The sequence below is a fragment of the Cupressus sempervirens genome, chromosome 5 (genome assembly GCF_028749045.1).
Source record: "Cupressus sempervirens isolate cs-2001-9-10 chromosome 5, ASM2874904v1, whole genome shotgun sequence".
Taxonomy (NCBI): domain Eukaryota; kingdom Viridiplantae; phylum Streptophyta; class Pinopsida; order Cupressales; family Cupressaceae; genus Cupressus; species Cupressus sempervirens.
Genome location: NC_143122.1, coordinates 93,208,542 through 93,233,611, shown reverse-complemented (window position 1 = coordinate 93,233,611; position 25,070 = coordinate 93,208,542). Strand labels below are relative to the sequence as shown.

The window sequence follows — 25,070 nt, the reverse complement described above, 5'->3', positions numbered from 1 at the left end:
AAAGGACAAACAATGACATGTCCTCCACATGTGTACAAGTGGACAAACTACATGTAGGGACCCTTGGAATATCCCAATTAAAATATATCCAAGGAAAGATTAACCTTTCTAACAAGGATAAACTAAATAAAGGAATAAAAAAGAGTTGTCCTTACATGTGGAATAAAGGACAAACAATGACATGTCCTCCACATGTGTACAATAGGACAAACTACATTTAGGGATCCTTGGAATATCCCAATTAATACATCTAAGGAAAGATTAACCTTTCTAACAGACGGTTTGGTCATTTTGATATTTTTTTAATGTTTTATGAAATATTATGATTGCCATTTTATTTAATAATCAATATGAATTTTTTTTAAGTTAAATTATTTATAAAATAATAATAATACGTAAAAATTTACATAGAAACTTTTATTTTCTTACTAAAAAGTAATTATAAATTTATAATATATCAATTTAAAAAAAAAAAAATTATACAGATTTTAGATTTGTACACTTTAATTTAGAAAGATTTTAAATTACTATAAATATATGTGACAAACAAAATAGAAATTAGTAATATATATAAAAATAATATATATATTATATAATAATATAATAATTATTAATAATAGCAAGTTTCTAAATTTATTTTAAAATATATTTAAATTTAGAAACATTTAAAATATATAATCTATAATAAATTTTTAAAGTTTATTGATATTTTAAAGTGTTATATTGACGGTTTTATAAAATGCAAAAATGGCCATTACGACCATCAAATTCCAGGCCTGAGCGCAGGTTTCAGTCACCGTGAATGAATCAATATATTTCGAGGAGCTCCGTTCCTAAGGTGTCGCGGGTACATTTCATTGTTTTGCTATGCACGTGCTGCGGTGTTTATATCTATTCTCTGCGCTTGCTTATCCACTGGTCAAGGGTGGGTTGAACTAGTGAGCTATTATTTCTTTTTGAACTGCTGTGAAGTCACAAGCAGACAGCATGGAATGCTCGAGTATTTCCAAACAGTTCTTCTACAAAGGTTAGTCTGTTATGTTCTACTCAGCTGCCGAAGTAATATATTTCCTGACATCCAATTGTTCATCTTAATCGTACAATTTGTATGCTTTCATTCTTCATTTTTTGAGCTATTAGCATTGAGCATGTTTTACCAATTGTTCTTGCAAAGCCGGATACACATGGAAGTTGTCAATAAATTATTACAGTTTCATGCAAACTGTTTGTTCTAATGTTCATGTAAGGGAAATTAAATTTGCCATCAGTTTGACAAAATGTCAATGCGCTAGAATCAAAATATTCAGGTTTATTAAAACTATGCAGGGCATGATTATCACGCACAAACAAAAAATGATCCTTTTTCCGAAGAGATGACTAAAATGTACTTCTCTGTGTAGTTGGAATGGTACCGGAAATGGTCACTAAAGCCTTTGGAAAGTCAAACAGCTTTCAGAATAATCATTAAATCAATTCAAATCATAAAACCCTAATCAAGATACCTCGTGTACCTGCCTCTGCTTCAAAATCCTTGGTATTAAACTCAAACAACCCTAGAAAACTCAAACTAAATCAGCAATCAGCTAGGTGGACTTTGCACTACAGAAACCAGGCTAATGGAAGTGGGTTTTCGTCCTCAATAATCCAAAGACGAACTCTCGAAGTTCATTCCTACAGTATGTTATTATGTGTACATGCACATAATGATAGAAGGAGAAACAAAATTCTAATTTATAGAGTTAGAAGGAAAGATTAGGACAATACAAATTCAAAATATAATATGTTCTTTTTATCAAAAATCTCAGAAAATAACTATTAATCACTTAATGTCTCCTCACCTTGCCCAGGCATCCCCTTTTGAGGCAAATTGATGAAAACGGTTATCATCGGATTGAAATTGGGAAATGGTTACAAATTTTCTGTACACCTATGATCTTCAAGTGGAATCACCATGAATATAAGAGGGTTTTGTTTACCAATTTGGAATGTAAATTGAGCGGATCTTTATTGCTAGTCTGGAATATAAATCAAGAGTATTTTCATCCTCCAGATTTTTACACTGAAGGGTTTTCATCCTTGGGTACTGAGATGAATAAAAATGCTCAGACTATAAAATATCAATATGTTTTGATAGCAAAAACGATGGGTGCCTTTTTTTGGTGCCAAACCATTCCCTTATATTTATCATTAATTTGAGTTTTGTTTTTCCACCCGATATTTTCTCCAAAGTTTTCAAAAGCACAGTATTGAAATAGTTCATCGGGCCCACAAAAATAAAATAATAATAGACATAAGTCATCCTTTTTACAATGTTAAAAAATAAAATTACTTGGACAACTTGAAATATTTTTCTTAATATTTTTTTAATCCCATAGCCTATGGGAAATACAAAATAAGTTACGAGTCTCTTATGTAAATAAATCTTAGTTACCAGTTCAGATGCGGGTATGAGAACCCAATACATGAATGCGTTGAATTTTTTTTGGTTTTTAGATGTGTATGGGTGCACCTATGTGTTTATATGTGTGTGATATATATATTACATATAAAACTAAATCATTTGATAGTATGATACTTTGTCATTGATCAGTGCCAAATGTCAAATCTGCACAATAATTAAAGTACACTCCAGGCTGTGCATCCTAGATACATCTAGATGATGCATCTAAACTAGTACGCATCTGGAATGGATGTGCAGGGGCAGGGCACGCATCCTGCAACGAAGAAATTAATTCTTAGAAAGCAGACCTAATAAAATGTTTTAGTAGTTTTTGATTAGTTCACTTTGATCAGAAAAATGGATCATAGTAAGTGCTGAGTTGGACTTGCAATTGTGTGACAGCATCAATGGTTTTTAGGAATTGTGTTTTTGTAATTATTGCAATACGTTGAGTAGTGTTGCAGCCATTGTAAGATGTTTCAATTGCTGAGAAAGTGATGGAATGTTTTCACAGGTTCCCATAGAGGGTGTTATTTGTAATTCTCCTCTAATAACAAAATAATTTGATAATAACTAATATCCCTATTTAATAAATTATAGAATAAATTTTTTTTTGATCGGTAAACGGCCGAAGCCTAGATTATAAATTATAGAATAATTCATACTACCAATCAATGTCAATTAAAGGGACATTATTAATAAATACAATATCTAATATCATTAATTAAATCAAACTCATATCTACGATGTCGGCATTAATACATCATAGGTCATGACCCCTTTGATCTGCTCACACAGACATGACTTTTGATTGATATAAATGTTCGTGCTCGTGAAAGCATCCAAGGATTTTATTAATAAAAGATTATAAAAGGGCAGCCTTTCCATTTGGTTCGACCTGATACCACACAATCGCATATACTATCACCTTTGATTGGCTCATGGATCTCCATAAAGGTGATCGAATTAGGATGGATGCGGATACATGGAAAGTTAATAAAAAATATTCCCCTTTGAATAGGTTGTTTATAAATGCCATCACATGGAAGGAAAGTAAAGTATAGACAAAATAGGTCAGCCACTGTGGAATTAAGAGCACATCAAACAAAGATATTTTACATTTTGAATGATTAGAAAAGGAAAACAATATGTTAAGGCCCACAAAATATAAAGTTGCAATGGAACCCAAAATTACAGGGAATCAAACATGAGAAGTATGTAATGTTAAGCTAAGTTTTTAATTAATTGTAAAGATTGTATTTATTTGTTAAAGAAATTTATTAAATGATCTTTCTTTTATGCTATCATACATATTTATATATATGAACATATTTATATGGAAATTATAAAAGATATTTAAACTTCGATATTTAGTAATATTGAAATGATGATTTCTAATACAAAGAATGGTAATATAAGTTAGGTAATTATATAATGGTAATGTAGATATGAGATCCATTTAAATGGTATTATATTATTATTTTCGAATATGGATATAAATGTATTTTAGCATTCATTTGAATAATATGAATTTATATTTTAGGAATAAATAACATAGCTTCTTAAGAGAAGTATTGGATCTTGAATAATATTGTGTCAGTTAATTGGGCTGACACCACGGAGATTAAGGGAATCTTTGCCATGGGGTATGTAAGGCGTTAAGGTCTCCATCTGACCACCATGACCAAGATTAATGGATAATCTCTGTGTTCCATAATAATCTGATGATGTCAACATATGCATATGTTATTGGCCTTGGATAGAGGATGTCCTGTCCAAGAAGAATCTTAACGGTTGCGCTTCAGGGAAGACGATGAGGTAGCTATGAGCTTGGAAGCCCAATTTGGAGACGTCCTTAAGATTGGGATTAAATTAAAGGGTAGAATAATATAGTTAGTTTTGTTATTGTTGTGATTCTAACCATTATTTTGTAGGTATTACTTGTCCCAAACTAACCCTAATTATGGGGACATTACATTGTTTCTATTGCTTGTAAAAAGTGGCGAAAGTCGTAGTCATCAAAATAATGGTGAAAGCTTCCTGTGCCTAGAATTTTCCCTTTGCATTCCATTTTGCTTTTGTTTTCTCTTCAAATTTTTGCTATTTCATCTTCCTACTAGTTACAATCTGAATTGAGTGTTTTTGACTAGGAGAAAATCAAGTTTTGATGAGGTTCTGAAACCCAGTACATACAAATTTTGAAGGGGATCTGACCCCAACTAGATGGAACGCTGCACTAGATAGGACATTGGAGGATGACAACTCAAAACCAATAGACTTACGACAACATATCAAGCTAGAGCATTCAAGTTCCAAGCTGCCCCAAACCCTACACAATATCTCCGTCAAGAGACAAAGAAACAAGCATCTAGACAAGGGGACCAATGAGGTTTTGAATGACACCTCAAACTACAGCATTGGGTTTATAATGGCTCCCAAGATCATTGTACGAATCAGCTTCAACAAGATAATCATGAATAGACCAGCCAAAAGAGGAGCTTCGCCTCAATAGAAGGCTCCAATTGAGTCCATTGAATCGACAAAAAAGTAAAAAACTAGACTCTACCAAGGTTCAAAGCAACCACAAATCCTGGAATTCTCCCAAAGCAAAAACAACCAACATCCAAGGAGGGCCCTTGAAAACTTTCAACATCTACCATTTGGCCAGAACCACAAAGACGAGTAGAGCTCACCTTCACCATCAAGCTTGTTCAACAACCAACGGGAATGGAGAAGATCAATTATAATCAGTTGATAAAAAGTGACACACGAGGGAGAAGTAACATAAAAGGAGAGGTAACCATAGATGTAGAGAAGGAGAGTACTTGAACAAAGAGATATGTACGGTAAAAGGGGGATAAATTATCAAAGGAAGAAGCATTTGAGAAAGGTTTCGCCATCAATACAAAAGGGGGATATTCTTAGAATTTGGAAAAAAAATTTGGGAGATTTCTAGCATATTATTCAAGATAAATATGTGATAGGTTGTCAATATTTTTTCATCGATGACAATTTTGGAAACCTAGTTGTAGAAGTAAAGTAAGGGAAGTAACTGGTATGATCAATGACACTTAGTCATAATCAGTAAAATCTAGTATAATAATTTCTTGTTTTGTTTTCCATCCACATATATCACATCCACCACCGCTATAGTATCATCTATAATAACCATATCATAGTTCATATAAGACCCTTCCCCAAGGCCCAATACCAAGAAATCTAGTATAATAATTTCCTGTTTTGTTTTCCATCCACATATATCACATCCACCACTGCTATAGTATCATCTATAATAACCATATCATAGTTCATATAAAACCCTTCCCCAAGGCCCAATACCAAGAAACCCATTGGGAAGCATCAAAACTCAACTATCTCAAGAACTGCAACAAAAAACAACTAATATCCCCCAAATACGTGCCTCTTATAGTATAGAAAAACCCTGATAATCCTCCACCCATATTGGTTATTAACCATTTTGAGTATTGTTAAGAAATTAATAGCAAATATGACCTTGATGTCTCAGCACAATTTGGTTCTGATAGGGAGGTTGGAAGAATCACTCACTAATTCATGCTCTTGGTCTTCTACAAGACCCTAAGGGTGTTTCTCTCACCCCACTTGCCACTTTTAGGAACTTAACCACTTAAGGATCCCCTAGTTTCCTTGGCCAACCCCACTATCAAGAATGATTCCTCAATCCAAGCAAAAGTTGATACTTTGCCCCTTCATTCACTCTAGCCCTTTATTGTATTCTTATATTAGAGTGGATCTAAAGAAAAAATCCTGAACCAGAACTCGTAAGACTTGAGATATTCTATTTACAGTGAATATTCTCGGAGCATCACAAGTTATGGACAGGTCTTCTTGGTTTAGTTATGATCATTCAGGATTGAGGATTGTTCATGTTTTCGAGGGTTTTTTCACATCTTTAAATTTGACTTCTCAGAATAACAACTCTGCTAAGAGATACAACAACTTTACCAGAATATGCCTTTGTAAACTCTATCTCAGAACAATCTTCACCGAAACTTGTATAACTTCTTCCAGACTTAGTCGAGTTCCAATGTGTGTTGAGTGACAACATTCATTGAGTGCTATTTTGGCCGAGCATGTTCGGTGGTAATTTTGTTTGATGTTCGGTCGTGTCTAAGTCTTTCTTTGACTGAGTTTCTTTGTGTGATGGTTCTTTTGTGAGTCAACTTGTTCATTTATTTGAAGTTGTGATTTTGTGCATTTAATGTAAGGATCATGCATTGGGATGTGTGAAAAGGAGCCTCTAACTGCAGCAGATGGACCTCCATTCAACATCAAATTGTTTAAGACATACTTTGACATGACATACCAATCATGTGGACAAGTAGGAGGGATGGAAGCACTTGATTTGATGGAAATCGAGCCCATGGTGTTAACATCAAACACTCAAATGCTGAAGCCCAAACCCTATGATTACGCAGAGTAAATTGTTGATAACATTCATACTTCTTTTGTTAATTCTGAAGATGTTGAGTACCCTACTTTTAAAAATTATTCCTCCGTTATGTATATGGTTTTATATTTTGGGAAAATGAGAGGATTGTGGGGTGAGGGTTCGAAATTGAATTTGAGGGAGGGTCAAGAGACACTCCTGAGCAGAGACGAAACACATCTAGTGTAATGACCCCTCCCTAAAGGTTGTCGATAACCAAAATTTAATACCCTTTACTACGCAAACAAATTCTTTAATTTTGAGTAAACAATATACACCTTGTAATGCATCTAGTAATTAACATGGTTAAACCTTGATTCCTTACATCCCTCCTATACCTATCCCAAGGAGAGCGTTGACTTACTTGTCTTAGGGTGCTTGGCACTGGTACATCCTCTGGTTTTACTCCGCCTCTCCCTACACAACACCATCTATCAAATCTCAAGAGTATAGTAAGCGAATAAGGGAATTGGTTGTAAACATCTTAATTCATTTGCATTACAAGTTATATACAGTCATATAGAATTCACAAGTCTACTTAATACTTCCTTTATATAATAAGTCATATTCTTCACACATTTATTTGTGTCAACATCCTGTATATATAATATATATCTATTAACACCTGGACTTCAGTGAGATAATATGGGGACAAGCTATAAACAATTCAATCCCTTTACATTAACAATATACACATTCTTATCTATACATACAAATCTAACTATAAGCATTTCCTATATGTAATAGGTTGCTTTCTATATACAGAGATATATAAATATATCTAAATATATTTACATATATACAACACCAATACTATGTATACATGACCATAGATAATGCAAACTATACTTATATATAATTATTGATATTAACATCACATCCATATGGTACCACATAATATTCCTTACTAAATATATTTATCAATATTGAACTACTTTATTTAACCATGTAATATAAGTAAATTTACAATAGTATTAATATACCTCATACTCTCTTATGTTGTGTATGATCAACTTCATTTTTTTTCATTAATTACTATTATTATTTATGCTTGTCTTAGAAACAAATACAAATAACTTAAATAAGAAATATAATAATATACATAATTCCAAAATATATTTACCTTTATAGTTTTCCACATGGGCCCCTCTCTTATTCAATATCTATAATTTGCTGCCCACCTTTTTATGAGCCTTTTATATGCCATATTATTATCTTAAGCAACACGACTTTCTTAAGGGGTTTTATCCAATTTTCCCCACCTTTTATAATACTCTTCCTTTATTTTTGTTTTCCTCCTCGATGCCCATAATGCCATATACCAAATAATATTTATAAAGTAAGGATGGGACACAACCATATCCCAAAGTTGGAGAAGAGAGTTGAAGAGGATGGTAGGAGAAGGCAAATTTCCGAATTTGTGAATGCTGAAGTAAGGTTCTTTAAGATTGAAGATGACATATCAAACCTTTCTCAACTAATGAAGATTAGAAGAGATTTTTATAGTCACTAGTGGAAAGTGTGGACAAAGTCATATGCAAAACTTACTCCAACAAAGACGAGGTATCTTTAAATCTTGATAAAAGTCTTCCAATCAAACCTCTATCCAAAGTGGATGTTTGCCCCGTAGGGTCTATGTTCAGAATATAACAGAATGCAAATAGAATATAGCAGTAAGCATATACACAAGGTATTGAGAAAACTCACAACTATATATTTATTTATCTTAGATTTATTATAAATCATGTTCAAAGTATTCTCTACATTAGTATTATGATGACACCAAGGAATAACATTATCCAAAGGTAAGTACAATAAGTACAATGCATATATAAAGTTGTCGAGGGAGTGCCAACTGTCAGTAATTGTTGGCTAGCTACCGACCCCTTGACGACAACACTAACAAGTACTAATTAGGCATAAATGCGGCTTCCAAAGTTGTAACAAGGTGAGTCTCCACCGCTGCTCGCTTAGCTTTCTCCTAGTCCAACTGCCCCATCAGGCGAGTCTCCACTACTACACTCTCAAACCTCTCATGAGCCAATTGTTCCTCCAAGGCTGTCATCTGAGTCCTCTATTGCACAAACCTATCCTTAGTCATCCAAATCATGTTGCTACAATTGGTACCTGCTCGGCCTCAACCCTTGACGCTAAATTTTGGGCCCTCATAAGCTCATTGTGAATTCTAAGGGGTCTTGGTGACCCTTAGGATCTCATGCAGATACTATAACCTTTTTCTTTTTTTGAAATGAAACAAACCATTTTTGGATTGCATACATCTCTTTTGAAGCTTGTTGTTCTTGAAACATGTCAACAATACTGCAGGTTATACACTAGGCATTGTGTTTGGAACACATAATTCGGGATAGAGGTATCAGAGCTTGTTCAGTCCTATATGTCCCATTGCATTTAATCAGCTTACCAAAGGCTTGGGTTAAAAACAAGGTATCCCTCATATTACCTTCCTTTGAGACACACACGATCTCAGATGGTGAAACAACAAACTGATGGATTAGATGAATTATTGAAAATGCTGATGGAAGAAGCATTAAACAAGCAACATGAGGAAATGATGAAACATTTTTCTTAAATGCTTGAAATTCGAGGTTCATGAACGAACACGGCAAGCTCAACATTGGTAGACACACATCTTTCAAAGTATAGATGAATTATGATGCTCCAACATTTGAAAGTAAAATTGATGTAGATGCTGTTGATGATTGGTTATCCAAACTAAATTTATTTTTCAATCAATATTTTCGAGATTTGGAAAAGGTCACCTTTGCTCTCCTCAAAGCTGAGAATCATGTGAAACTACCATGGGAAGTTAAATTGACATCCAAGGAAGCCCAAGATGGACAAGACTTTAATATAGATTTTGCTGGAAAACCTACATGGAGAGAATTTGTGGAGCACATGAAAGAGTTTTATCTTGAAGATACTTATGAACAAAAATATATGCAATAGCAATTGCTTGGCAATAAAAGGATCAATTAGTTCGGGGGTATACTGTGATGTCCCTTCTTCTAGTTTAAGGAATAAGTGCCGGAACCTGCAACAAATCGTTAGTACAACATAGGAAATATATATTAAAATCCAAAAAAATGTTAGAAAGTGTTGAACTAATTAAATACTTATCTTAATGCTACCCCACTAACCCCTCCTAATCCTTCGCAAAGAACTCTTCTCAAATCACCTAACCCTCTAATGAGAATTACTTCTCAATTAGGCGATCGTCATATGAAGAGCGCCCTTCCTAAGGCCTCTTGGGATCTCTGCGTATGCTCTTATTAACAGTACTTGGTAGAGATCCCACCTCTAACCAAGTCTCTTATCTCTGAAATATGCATATGAATGACCACTACAATATATACTACCTCTAAGAGATTCTCCACAAATCTCTCTGGGATCCATTTTCGGAATCACGACGTTCAATTATGAATGCCCTCTAATCTCTAAGAAACTCAACATTCAAATTTTGAATGCCCTCTACCAAGATTAACTTGGTCTCTATAATAACCATAATTATATGATCTCTGATTTTATCACTAAATTAAATCCCAAAATGATAATATCTCCGAAAACTATATAGTAATTGAATCTATATATCTCTCTTGTGTATTTTGAAGGAAAAACTATTTATGTTTTTAATTATTATTATATCCTTTCCTCACTGCGATTTTTTTGGCTATCTATGCTTGGGCCTCTTCTCTAGCATCGTCCTCTTTAATATGATTGTGCTCTTTATCCCTGACTGCTGATGATTCTATAACTTCCCTTACCATTGTGTTTTTCCCACTGTCTATCCTTGTCCAGCATTCTACGCTGTCCCTGAGTGTCTGCTTTAATTTATTTCTACATGTCAAATTCTTGTATTCTTATTCTTATTATTAATATGTTGCTGGTTCTCCTGGTATATGCCACGATAACTTTGTTTCTTTGGTTCTGTTAGATGACTACTTTTACTGCTCACTATATTCACAACACCCCAATTCCAATTCTATGTCTTTCCCTTGTCTGCCCATATCTATCTTAAGACTCCTCTTATATATGTTGATGACCCTTTTATGGTTCTATGCTCCATCTTATCTGCTACCAATTCTTCTTATATTCTTTCCCTTTTATTCTCTTAGATGGTGATCTGCAACACTGGCTATGTTAGCCTGAAAAATTTCATTGTCTATCTATATCATTGCTTTGACTTATTCCCTTGTTGTTCTCTAATCATAGGTTTGACAATTCAGTCCCTCACCATTCTTCTCCTTATCTTGGACGATGTGCATATATTAATTTGTCTTAATCTCTGATTTTTGGTCTGTAGGAGTTTATGTGGCAATCACTATTATTTTTTCTGGTTCCATGCTTTTCTACGTTTTGATGATGTTTCTGTTTTTACTGTAGCCTTCTCCTATGCTCGTCCATGCTGGCTTCACCTTCTATTATAAATATTTTCCTTTATTATGTTCCAAACATGTAACACTTACCTTATCACTGGCTCGTATCTTATCTTAACTGTCGGTAGGAATAAATACCTGGTCTGCACAGGACTGCTTTCTTATATCGCAGATGTTTTCTTTTGATCTTATAGATATGTTTTTGTTTATTTTCAGTGTTCGTTGACTGTGGTCAATGTATTTTGTTTGATGAGTGTTGCTCTCTCCACTAAAGGTAATTGATTCTATCTTTGTTCCATCAGACCTGTATGATGTAACTATAAAACCTTCTCACGTTTCTCTCAATATGCGTCACATAACTTATCAGGCTCCTCGTACTCCTCAATGATGGTCTCTTTCTTGCCTTCACTACTAATATAACACGATGGCTTTGCCTTTGGAAAGTTTGTTCGCTGTCTCAATGCCTCAGGTTTGTCATCCTGTTGATTCTCTCCCCGAGGTTGCAGACCAGTAATAGCTGAATCATAAATTGAATAGGGATCCCTGTATTATATTAATATCAGGATCATGTCCCGATCTGGCTGCTTCCCTGATGTGTAAGTTATGTTCTTCCCGATCATCCATATGAGCATGCTATGTCTTGGATCTATATATTGGAGTGTTTGTTTGTTCTGCATTTCATCTGTACTCTCCCTATTTGTGTTATTATATTCCTTTTCCTTTCCATGATCCCAAATTAATATATTTTCTCCTTTCTTATATATTGTTGATTCTATAGATTCAACGGTCATGACCTTTAGTGACTAATTAATTAATTATGTATTTTCATTTTAATATAATTTAATTAATTATAAATGTTTAGATTTATATAATTCTTTTAAATATTTATCTTAAATACATAATGTGTATATATATATAAAATCATATTTCAAATTTATTTAAATAATATCAGGTATTATCAATACATAATTATCTTATAATTATCATAGTCTCTTAAATTAATCAATTTGTCATAAATATTGTTTCCTCTGATTTTAAAGTGTTTATATATTTGTATTCTGGTTATTATGATTAATTTTCGTTATACCAACACATTTCTTGCATTCCCAACAAAACTTAGCATCAAAGACGATGATAATCATCGAGTTTTGAAATATTAGAGTGGGCTACATAATTTTATCCAAACTGAGATGAGCTTCTTGAATATAGAAACAATATCTAGTACTTCCAAGCATGCTTAAAAATTGAGGAAAAGTTCAAGGAGAAAGGAAGGATAGATAATTTCATGAACAATAAATCAAAAGGTGAAACTTAAACCCGTAGGGAAACAAGTAGCCAAGAGTCATTTTCCAATTCACCAACAAGGAAGGCATGGGGTGTGAAGAAAATATGATAAGATATTATAATATTTATATTCTTTATGATTGTTTCCTAAGGAAACATCGCTTTATTCTTTTGTATACATAGACCTCTCGGTCTCTATTAATAACAAGCAAGTATTTTACCAATTACATTATAAGATGGTATCAGAGCCAATACTCTAAATTTTTTCATAAATAATTATAATTTCTCGGTTGAAATTATTTGCCTTTTATTTTCGAAATTATTTTCAAGCATATTTGATTCCAAAACCTCTGGTTTGACTAGGGTTTTCTGCGAAAAAAAATAATTCGTGCCATTTTGTCTGTGACTCGCGATTTTTCCCGCTCTGCAAACTTGTGCCCTTCTATCTGCAACTAGTGCGACTGAATCCTCTAAAAATCAAGGGTTATTCTCTGCTATTCATGTGGGAGGTCTATTGGCCACCATTTCTTTGCAACTCACGCCCAAATTTTTTTGCCACTTGCATCCAAATTTCTCTGAAAATCACATGTCTGTTTTGTGGCCCCTTTTTCCCATTTAAAAAAAAAAAGGTCATTTTTTGCCTATTTGGAGGCATCTAGATTGGTGGGTTTTTTGAGAGCTCAATTAGGTTGTTGTCCATTTTTTTTGGGTGCCTTGATTTTCGAGCTAACAGATCTAGAATCCGACAACATATTCCTTCTGGGTTTTTTGAGCTCTTATGGGTACCTCTTCAAATTTTCACGTTTTTTCTCTAAAAAATGTGCTATGGCATCTCTGACTAATATTTTGCTCAAGGGAAATCAGAAGTTCAATGGTCGCCATAATGGCATGTGGGAATAGCAGATGCTAACCATCTTTGAATATCGTGACAACGATAAGGTGGTTCTGATTCTCAGTAGAGGTCCTTTGCTCCAGCTTCAGAACTCTCAAGGAAAAAGAACATTCAATGCAACTATTGCCACAAGTATGGGCACCTGAAGGTTGAATGTTGGAAGCGCTTAGCTGCCCTATCTAAGCAATTTGGTTAGCAACCAACAACGAATAGTTCGGAGCACTTTGAGCAGACAAAATCTACCTTTTACGCTTTTTGACAGCTTTGTTTTCTGGATAGATTAACCGTTAAGGGAGGGTAGTACGATAATAGATAAGCTTCTATTATTAGTTAATGGTTATTTGTTTGTAATTTATTGTAAATATTATAATGTTTCTAATATTTAGTAAGTTCTAGTTATTTGTTAACTTTCTTTAGCTTTCTTTTAGCAAGAATAGAATATTTCTATTCTTTACGATTGTTTTCTAAGGAAATGTGATAGCTAACATCTGTCGGGCAACATCAAGGTGCTCTAATGCGATGACAATCATTCTATCATTAACTTGCAGCTGCCCAATCAGATGATAACGAACTTATAACTGCTGACTCCTATACATGTCCTTTGACCCAAACTCAACATTGTGATAGGAAATTATATCTGTACTGCTCACTACATTATCACTAACATCATGTGTGCTATCATGAGTGCCATAGCTGGCTAGCTCTATGCCCTCATCTATCCCACCTGAGAAAATTGTTGTCTCATGCACTAACTCAACACTATGACAACTACCATAAAATCAGATATTGGAGCTTATATTTCCATGCGATCCTCAAAACTAAAACTCATTATGTGAGTCAAAACTCATAGTGATACCATCAACATTCTCCACACTCGCCCTGTCATCAATACTATCACGGGCCTCAAAAACATGACCCCTGTCATTAAAATCAGACCCTGTATGACTAACATTTTCATTACTACCAACTGATGTAAGCTACCATTAATGGTGGCTATCACGCCATCAACATTTTCAGGGTCACTAGCTCTTGTCTCATATAAATGCAGGGATTGGATGCAACTGTCCTCAGGCAAGTCTGTCATAACCGCATGCTCCCGAGAAGAGCCTCCCACATCACGCACACGAGAAGGACTAGTAGCTGCCCCATTGAGCAAATGATCGTCTTCACCATGATCACTAACTGCTGAAAGGTCATGGTGAAGACTTCTGGATGTCTCACCTGTGAAAAACCCTGGTTTCTCTTCTAGCATTCTCAGTGAAGGAGAATTTTTAAAAATGGAAACCATATACCTAGCTGCCCTGTTAACTGTCACTGGATTTGAAAGTCTTGCTTCCATTTTTTCTTGATTTTGTCTAAGCTGTTCCATACTTTCCATCAAGGCATTTGTTTGCTTCTTGAGATTACTCCTGCTATTCAACTGGTTTCTATAATTACTAGATTTCCTGTATTTATCCATAATTGAAATAATTGCAACAATGCTGGCCACTCAAATAATAACAGGACCAAAATAATAATTTTTCCCTACCGCACAGGATGACATGAAACCACTGTAATACCATTGTAAAGAACCCCAACCGGTTCTTATTTCAATTCTGGTGGTTTGACATTTTGTCAAACACTTTGCATGAAACCTTTATCTTGCTGTCTTTTATTTTCAGATTGTATTTGCTTGCTTGAAATGATTTTAAATGAAGTGTAAATGCTTGCAAATGATTACTAGAAATCCGGGTAAAGAATTGGAACACAAATGCAATCCTTTTTAACCGTTTGAATGCATAAATATGAGTTTTACATGTCAAACATGTATCTATAGCCAGTAGACATTTTTACAAACATTTCACATGCAATCTAACTTGCACACTAACTTCATTTTGCAATAATCGATAACAAGTACTAACAAGGCTAACACTTATATGCAATAAACCTAATTACATAAAGAACCTGGATGGTCTTGGCGCCTGATATAAATATTGAAGTAGACAGAGAATTTCCCACGCCAACTACAAACACTTTCAGCTCTAGGAACGTTGCAAGCAGTTGCAACATTGGCCTTTGTAATTCCAAACGCAGCCCTTAATGAGCCGCTGCTGTGGCAAGACCAATTGCAGTCTTAGACAGGGTATGGCTGCCCCAAATTCCTTAGCGCCACCTCCTCTAATCAGACTGCTCAATGATATGCAAGTGCAGATTCCTCAAGGGTATGTCTGCTTCTTGTAATGTCTTCTAGCAACAGACTATTGACAGTAATGAAGGCAAATAAATGGGGTCTCAAACAGTAATATTTCCGATAGAAAATCACAGCAGAATCAAGAATAATCAGGTATACAACATCACCAAATTATCAAGACTAATCTCAGAATTAATCCACTAAATTCACTGTGCATCTGAATAGCTAAAAGTGCCAACAAAATGAATTAGTCCTCTTCTTCAGCCAATGTTGAAACTTTCATGAAATTCACAAAGTCATAAAATGCAAATGATAAAAGATGATTAAGTCAAAGCTAGGGGGTTTCTTTTATAACAATGAAAGCCAAAATCTTCTTCAACACAACAATGATCAATAGCTTCTTCCATACACTTTTCACTTAAGTGCAAAGTTTTCTTTTAGTTGCATATTTGAATTTGCAGTAATATAAAATGATAATCATTTACTCCAAAATTTTATTTAATTCCTTGACATAGGCTTCGATGAACTAATTAAATAAATGACCCCTTTCAATGATGACTCAACCCTCAACATAAGCGAACTTATAAAGTTAAATTGTAACTTTATAATAAGCTATTTAATGATTTAATAATAATTTGACCACTAAAATAATAAGAAGTCCCAAAATACTTATCCTTTAAATATGCCATTTGAAGTAGGAATCGCACCTATTATTTCCCCATGTGACCAAATGCACTTTCCTAAAATAGAAAGGGCCCCTCTCAGCCATCACCAAACTTGCCAAAAAATGTAGGTGGATGAAATTAAGCCCAAACGAAGTCCAATCTGAGTTAGATGAAGACCAAACTGGAACATACTGAATTGTGAAGAAGACAAGACCCTCCCATAACCGGAAGACCCTCTATCCACAATAATTAGCCTACGAGGATCACAATAATAGGCTAATCCCTCAAATTCTGATGCTAGCAAAAATGGGGACATTACAAGATAACTTTCAAACCTAAGGATTGTTTGAATGGTTGGTGATGTCTGTTGGCCTAACCAATTCTCAAACCACTTTAATGAGGTTAATGAATGATGTACCTAGATCTATCATTGATTCTTTTGTAGCATATCTGGATGACATACTCATCTTTGGCAAAACTTGGGAGGAGCATCTACAGCAAGTATTCTCAACCTTGCAAGACCATGGACTCTATGCAAGCAAAGAAAATTGCTCTTATAGTATGCAGAGTGTTAAAAACTTAAGACATGTTATTGACAATGAGGTTGTTCATGTTGATTCTAAAAAGATACAAGTTATTAAAGATTGGTCTTCTCCAAGAAACCTCACAGAGTGTGTAGCTTCCTAGGGCTGGCAAAGGTTTTTTTGCAGATTTATGTTTGGATTTTCACTTTTGTCTTGGCTTTCAAATTAGTCACCATGAGGAGTGCAAATGAAATTCAGATGTACACTTGCTCAACAAGAAGCTTTTGAGGAGTTAAAACAAAGGTTTTGTTCAACACATTATATTTCTTCATATTTGTAATAGTCTTTTGAAATAGAAACTAATGCACTTGAATATGCTCTTGGAGCGGTCCACATGCAACATGGACATCACATTACATACCATAGTGAAACTTTTTCTAATTTAGTGTGTAGGTATCTCACCTATGACAAGGAATTATATTTCATTGTTCTAGTCTCTAAACAATGGAAACACTATATTTTAGGCAAGGAAATTGTCATACATATAGATCACAATTCTTCAATTTTTTGCAATCACAAGGAAAATTTCAAAATGATAGACATCAATGATGGTCAGCTTATCTTTAACAACTTCTCAGCGTTCACCATATGAAAGGAAGCACTTGTGTCTTCAATTTTTTGCAATCACAAGGAAAATTGCAAAATGATAGACATCAACGATGGTCAGCTTATCTTCAACAATTTGTCATGTCCCCATTTTGGAGGCCATTTGATTTAATTAATTTAATTAATTAGGTTGTCCAAAATAATGAATATTTTATGAGGATGACTAATTAATTATTTTAATTAAATAAATAAGTGGTATTAAGTTAATTATTTATAAAGTTATCAAATAAATAAATATTAAAAGGTAACTTTATATTTAATTGATTTAATAAAGTGACTTTAATTATAAAATATTTTTTATAAAGTCACTTAATAGATAAAATAGAATAATGTTCTAGAAGTTTCTAGAGAAAGTGGAGAAAAAGAATAAATAGGCACCCCGGGCTTCATTCTAATTGTCCAGTTGTTTATTTCTCTCTTAACATCAAATTGTGATTCAGTCACATAGTCTATTGTGGAGCCAAGTGGTTTCAGATAGTCAGTTGATCTTTGGGAACGAAAACTCCCTTGGATTTGCATAACTGAGGAAGTGAAATATCTTCTGAAGGGTTGAACATTTGGAGGTGATACTTCAGTCACTTGAGTTAGGGCATCATTGGGCTTAAGGCCATTTTTCAGCATTTCAGCATTTCAGGAGGCAATTTTAGCAAGGCCGAAATTATTGAGGTCATTTCTAGCAGGTCTGAAATTATAGGAAGCCATTTTAAAGCAGAACCGAAAAAGCAGGCCGAAAAAGCAGTCCGAAAAAAAAGCAGGCCGAAAAAACAGAACCAAAAAAAGCAGGCCGAAAAAGCAGTCCAAAAAAGAAGCTCCGAAAAAAGCAATCCGAAAAAAGCGGATCCGAAAAAGCAGTTCAAAAAGCAGATCTGAAAAAAGCAGTTCGAAAAAGCAAAACGAAAAAAGCAAATCCGGAAAAAGCAAGTGGAAAAAGCAGATCGGAAAAAAGCAAAGCAGAAGGGGCAGCATTGAAGAAAATTATTGTAGCCATTTACAATCAGGTTCTTCACTTCTCATTTGGCATATTTCCTGAGAAATGTAGGTTTTCAGTTGAGTACAAAATATAGCTTCAGCACTTCACTATTTTACGTTGTACGTGTCTTTGTTTGCCATTTGGCATTATTGGTATCAAAGGAAGGCTAGGATTTTGCAATTGAAAGAGCATTGTAATTTTTAGACTATCTATATTGCAAATCTAAAGTTTGATGATCAGCTTATTAGTTTGCGTGCCAATTGTTTGACAAAATGTCAATTGGCTGCAAGTTCTCTTTTTGGCATAAATAATTTTATAATTTTGCATACTAAGTGTTTATATAAATGCCACTTGGTTGTAAGTGCATTAATGCCATCCTAGGTTGCATCCAAAGTATTTGTCATAATTACTAATTGCTGTAGCTGCATATTGCAAGTAGTTTAACTCACATATTTGTATTGAATATTGCCAAAATTAGTTGCACATTCATGTTAGGTCATTGTTTAGACAATCTGGAGTTTTTTGTAAGCATTCTCTTTGATGCAAATTGAAACAAGAGTTATTGCAGCAATCTGAAAAGTTATATCAGTCATATGACCCCTTGTATGCAAAGTGTTTGACAAAATTCTTCGAGCCTTCAATCAGCATTTTAAGGCCGGATTTGAGCAGGGTCACTACAGTGGTATTAGAGCTTGTTTGCAAAGTGTTTGACGAAATGTCAAACCACTGAAGTATAAAGATTTTTTGGTGTTTGAAGAAGTTATAACTTGTTGGGGTTATTACACAATTTCTTCTCAACATCCACCATACAAAAGGAAGCACTAACAAAGTAGTAGATTGTTTGAGCAAGCCTCTTGCACTATAAGTGTGATGTTAGAATCATGTGCTCACCGAATAGAAAATTAGGCTCATTTGAATGGTAATGATGATGAATTTGTTGACATTTACAACTAGCTCGTGGAAATTACATGTTTGTGATTTCTATTTGCAAGATGGAAATCTTTGCCACCTTGGTCAAGTTTGTGTACTTATTGTAGAATGCAAGAAGTTGATATGGGAAGCTCAGTACAACAAGCTTGCTTGTCATTTTGAAATATGTAAGACTACATCTATTCTTCAAAGATACTTTTTTTGGCCAAAGATAAAGCATTGCATGATTTCATACATTCAAGCTTGTGTAACATGTGCTATTGCAAAGCCGACAAATTGTACGTTAGGTTTATATTAACTTCGTATTTTAGATAAACCGTTGGCCTCAGTTTCTACAAATTTTATGTTTGGGCTTACTACCACTAGACAAGGGCATGATTGTGTGTATGCCGTGGTAGATAAGTTTTCATAAATGATAATCATAGTGGTTTGTAAAAAGGCAATTTTTGCAAAAGATATTGCAAAGCTATTTTCTGAGCATGTTTGGGTCCATTCGGATCTGAAACAAAGCATTATTTTAGATAGAGATAGTAGATTTATTTGTAAGTTATGGCCTTTACTAAGGGCCAAGATGGACATGAAATTGATAGAGTCTAACTGCACTCTATTGTCAAATAGATTGCGAAATTGATGTAGTAAATAGAATGATCATTCAAATTCTACAAATATATCATTCCAAACATCCTCTTACATGGGATTAAAACCTTCTATATGTTCAACTTAGCTACAAGGTAATTCATAATTCAATTGCGTACTGTCTATTTATAGTTTGTCTTGGCCACCAACCATTGACATATAAGATCATCAAATAAGTTGGTGAAAATGCATTTAAACTCAACTTGCCACTATTTTTGGGTATGCATCCAGTCTTCAATAAAGAACTGTTGAGGCCTTACTTTCCTCTGTTATTAGATGTTGCAAAATTTGCTGAGCACATTAATACATAGAATTGAATCTAGAAGTTTTCACTTTGCTACAAAGTGATCCAGTCATGGAAGCTACTGCGAAGAATTTGAAAAAGTTAAAGATTTATCATTACTGTGTGGTCTGAGCTAATCAATTTGCTCATTAGGGCAAGTGGCTTACTTGAGGCCATTTTAAATTTAATTATCAAACACAATAACAAGATAATTATTGTATAACAATAATAATAATATCACTTATCACAACCATAATTATATTTGAGTCAGCCAAGAAGGGATCCGACCTAGCTACAAAAATCAACACTCCCTCTTAGCTAGGGCAGATTCCTTTTGAACTACAGTGTCAACCATCAATGTTGCTGGTCCATTATGACTTACTACCACTGATGAAAATCAAATAACCACAAGTGCTTATTGTCATCTTAATATAGCCACTCATAGAGCGATAATAAATAATAATGTTAAAATCAAAATATTAGACATAATAATAAATAAATAAGAAAATTAAATATAATATGATTGAAGGTTAGTTAAATTTAATGAAAGGTGAAGAGAAATGCAATGAACAATTGTGACTCCTTCAAACACAAGATATTAAAGGGAGAGGGGTTTATTTGAGAGGATATACGGAGGAAGGAAGAGAGAATGGAGAAAAAAGTAATTAAGGAAGCACTAATGGAAGAATAAAGGAATGAGATGAAGAGAAAGAAATGACTCTTTCAAAGGGTGGTAATTGTAAAAGTTTGTGACCATTATGAAGAGGTGCGATTCTCTCTCACATTGGAGGATATAAAGGGGAGAAAATATCATTTGAGTACATCCAAGGGAAATTAATATGGAGAACAATCTATTATTCTCAAAGACAACAATGAAAAGTGGTGACTTAATCCTTATGAAAGGTGGGGACCCTTACAGCAATAAAGTGTAAAGGAGGATTCATTCCAAGCATTGAAGTGTATACATTGTGCTGTGAATCAAGGTGATAAATAATCATTACTCTTTGATAAGTAGGATATTCCACAACAAGTCAAATTGTGACATTGCTATCAGGATTCAACTGTGTAGTTTTTGAGTCAAATTTATTAACCCAAGTTTCATGAGTAGTACTAGTGTTTCACAAGAATTGATCTCTCATTAGAATGAAGGGAAGATTTAACACTCATTGCATTTAGGTGATGCTAATAGGGATGAAGCATTGGGCCTAAGTTGCCGGTTCGGATGTAGGTTCAAGATTCGGGTTCAAAATTCGTCTAAATATTTTTTGGGTTGGGTTTGGATTCGATTTGGGTTTGTCCGTACCAAAACAAATCTTTTAAAATATATATGTGTGTGCGCGTATCCAAGAAAAAGTAAGTTCATAAACTACTTTGCTAATAGTAAAGCAACATAGGAAAATGCACCACCATATCTATGTTTCAATATAATAAGATACTAATTGCATCATTTAGTCATACATACAACATCATACACTTGCTTGGTCACATGCATGGGACATATTTCCATATCAAGAGACAGTTTGAGAATGAAAGAAATCATCAAAAGATAAGTGCAGTTGTCTTTTTTTTATATATTGGTTAGAGGATTTCTAATCAAGCTAGATCAAAAGTTGAGATTAAGATTTTAGGCCCTAGATTCAAAGATTATATCATACTTTTAAAAAGAAATTCCTCTATAATCATCAATTTGGACTTCACCAATTGTCAATTTTGTATTTCCTCTATAAGCAAGTTTTCATTTTCACTCACAAATGCATAAATGACATATAAACCATATTTTTTGGCCTTTTAGTGGTCACTTTTAGGGTTGAGAGGATCGAATAAACCGAATTAGGCAAAATACCCTTTAAAAAAGTAAAAACAATTTGTTTTGAGACCAAATTCAGCTCGGGTTCAGCTGTTGGGCAGCAAACTCTTCAAAATTCACTCTGAATTCTGCCCAGATTCCTCTGACAGATTTTGCAGCGAATCTGTGCCTCTCTAAGAGAATTTGGCGAGAATTTGACAATGACCAGACTTTGGACAGAATTGAATCTGACTTTGAGGGTTGCTGGAGAGAATCTGGTAACTTAGCATTGGGCCTTCCCAGGAGGTCACCCATCCCAGAATTACTCCAACTCAAGTGCACTTAACCACAAAATTTCCTCCAAGGATAAGCCTACTTAGCTTGTTTTCCCATTTGCAAAACCTCAGCAAGTGTTGTGCCTTATGAACCATTCATTATATAGCCCCTTTTATCTCATCAATTGATAAGTAGGAGGTATTTTCCACAGTCAAATTGTGATATTGCTATGAGGATTCAACTTGTGTAGTTTTAAAGTCAAACTCCTACTTTAAATGGGTTTTTTGTTGAGATTGGGTTTTAAGTCAAATTATAGTAATATTGCCAAATGGGACATGACATGTTTATCATAAATAAATAGCTAACCTATATTTACTGTTCTGATGTATAATAGTCCAATAATTACTTGAGGGCAAACATTTACTTACTGGAAAAAGGTGGAAAACCGTCATGTTTATCACTGACAGAGGTTAGAAAAAGCTACCTACAGAGGTTGACTCATCATGGGAAGATGTTGAGTGGAAGAACGAGTATAATTTTCTTGGAAAGAATCAATGCTGATCAAATTCCTCGATGTTCGAGCACTCTATTGTTACCTCACAGAAATGATCAGAGGCAAAGGTGTTCCAGATTTTGGCCTGGATTTATTTTGGCATTTAAGGCAAGATGGCATGTATGTCATCATTTGAGGGGTCCAGCCTCCCTCCATCTTTGAGTTCTGGATACCAAAAGCCAAAGTTTGATTTAAAAAATAGATCTTAGTTAGTGCTAAGTGGGGCTTGCTATGGTCACAAGAGCTGCAGAGAGTGTTGCGATTCATCATTCATGTTTGTGGCATATGCTCATAATGCAGTTGCCGCAGGCTGCTTAAGGACACTGTTGCAGCCTATGTAAGATACTGGTTCCAAATCCATGTTTTGATTGTAACTGTTGCAGGTGTAAGTCACCATTACTAGATGCAGCAGGCAGTTGCGGCTGGTGCGGCTAGTGTAGGAATTCTGCATTAACTGGTGCAAGATGGTCTTTCTTGTAGAAAAAAATGGAAATGTTTTCATTGGTTTCCACAGTTGGCAAAATCATTTTGTCAATGGTTAAATCATTTCTATTATCTGCACAAAGTGGTGAAACTGTTATAAATGCCCTCACAAACTGGAAAAAGCAGCATGTGCTAAGAAATATGCCCCCGGGCATTCTTGTTTTGTATTGTCTCTTCAAATTCTTGCTGTTTGGTTTCCTACTGTGATGAAAGGTTATGGTAAGCCAATTACAATCCTGGTTGAGCATTGTGGGGGTAGATGATTTGGGATTTAGTCTTTCATTTACTTTCTGAATTCCTTGTGACTGTTATAATCAAAGTAGCAAAAGAATTAATGGGGAGAGCAAATTGGTGTCATAGTAGTTGAGTTGAAGAATGCTTCATGCTTTTACAGAGCCAGAGAGGCTTAAAACCTGTTATTGTCTTTAATGGAGATGGTCTGAGTGTTTGTCAACATTTGCTAGACTTTTTGCTCATATGTGGTTTTTCAAAGGTGAAGTCTGTGTTACTATTATGGTGATGTGTACTCTCATATTCGCTTGCTAATTTCTGGCGCAATTGTGCTTGGTTACATTTAGTTGTTATTGATCTCTAAATTATTCTGTAAGATTTTGACTAACACATGGTGTATCTATCCTCATTTATGGATCACATTCTTTTATGAACCTCCTAAGTTGGTCAAATAATACAATCCTCGTAAACCTTGTTGAAATAGGAATAATTTAGCCTGAATAGAACAACATTTATTTTCAAGGGAATTCAAACTTTGTTGCTTATGCTGTTGGTTTACATGAACTACATTGCTAGAATTTCAGATTAGGAATTGTCATTGGTTATTTTCAATAAAAATGTTGAATTTTTTTCGCAGTTACCTTAGTTTTAGACACATGTTTGGTTTGATTTGATCTAATAATCTATTGTTTGCTTTTTGTGCTTTTGCTGTTTTACATGTTCTGTAGGATTTGATGTGTTGCTAATTGCTATAGCAACGATTCACGTGTTCTTAGCTCCATACACTAAGGTTGAAGAGAGCTTCAATGTGCAGGTACTCTACGTTAATATATGCTTGAGCTATGCATTATACATTCCAATTTATTGATTGAAATTATGAAAAAATAAGATAGGCTGTATGTAGTCAGTAATTCAAGAGCAATCAATATATGGAGCAAATAATCTTTAGGTTTGGGGGCAGAAAGCATTGAAGGACAAAGCTTTTCTGATGATGATAAATTTACTAGAAATAATTTTTGGACATAATGCGCTATTGATGTTTTATTATACAATGTATACAATATAAATATTGACAGCCATGCACATGTATAAGAAAGATGAAGGTTAAAACTCTGAAGTCAACTTATTTTGTTTGAATTATACTTATGTAAGGTGGAGTGCAAGGGAAATTATTAAAGGCTAACATGGTTGTACGACAAAGGACTAGATCGATGGAATTATGTTTTCATTTGTGAGCTTCAAATAGCTGTATATTGTGGTGTCAACCAATGGTTTGAAAAAGGACAAAAAGATTATTTGGAATTAAAAGGTGTGTCTAGTCTTGATATAACTGACCAGTATAAGAAAAGAATGCAAATCTATTAATCGGTACACTAAGCATAGAATGTTTGACCAAGAATTGTCTTATCAAATGATTTG

At 34.2% G+C, this 25,070-nt stretch overlaps 1 protein-coding gene across 2 annotated transcripts in view; it reads left to right on the top strand.

Moving 5' to 3' along the window:
* The first annotated feature begins 707 nt into the window (after positions 1 to 707).
* Positions 708 to 25,070, top strand: part of ALG12 (homolog of asparagine-linked glycosylation 12) — a 342,508-nt gene continuing 318,145 nt past the window's right edge. The window contains exons 1-2 of one of the 2 annotated variants that reach the window (XM_089828760.1): positions 708 to 1,027; positions 24,380 to 24,465. In XM_089828760.1, coding sequence (XP_089684886.1) covers positions 988 to 1,027; positions 24,380 to 24,465 — 126 coding nt within the window. In that variant the 5' untranslated portion in view covers positions 708 to 987. The remainder of the gene's footprint in view (positions 1,028 to 24,379; positions 24,466 to 25,070) is intronic. The other variant, XM_089828761.1, reaches the window with a different exon arrangement.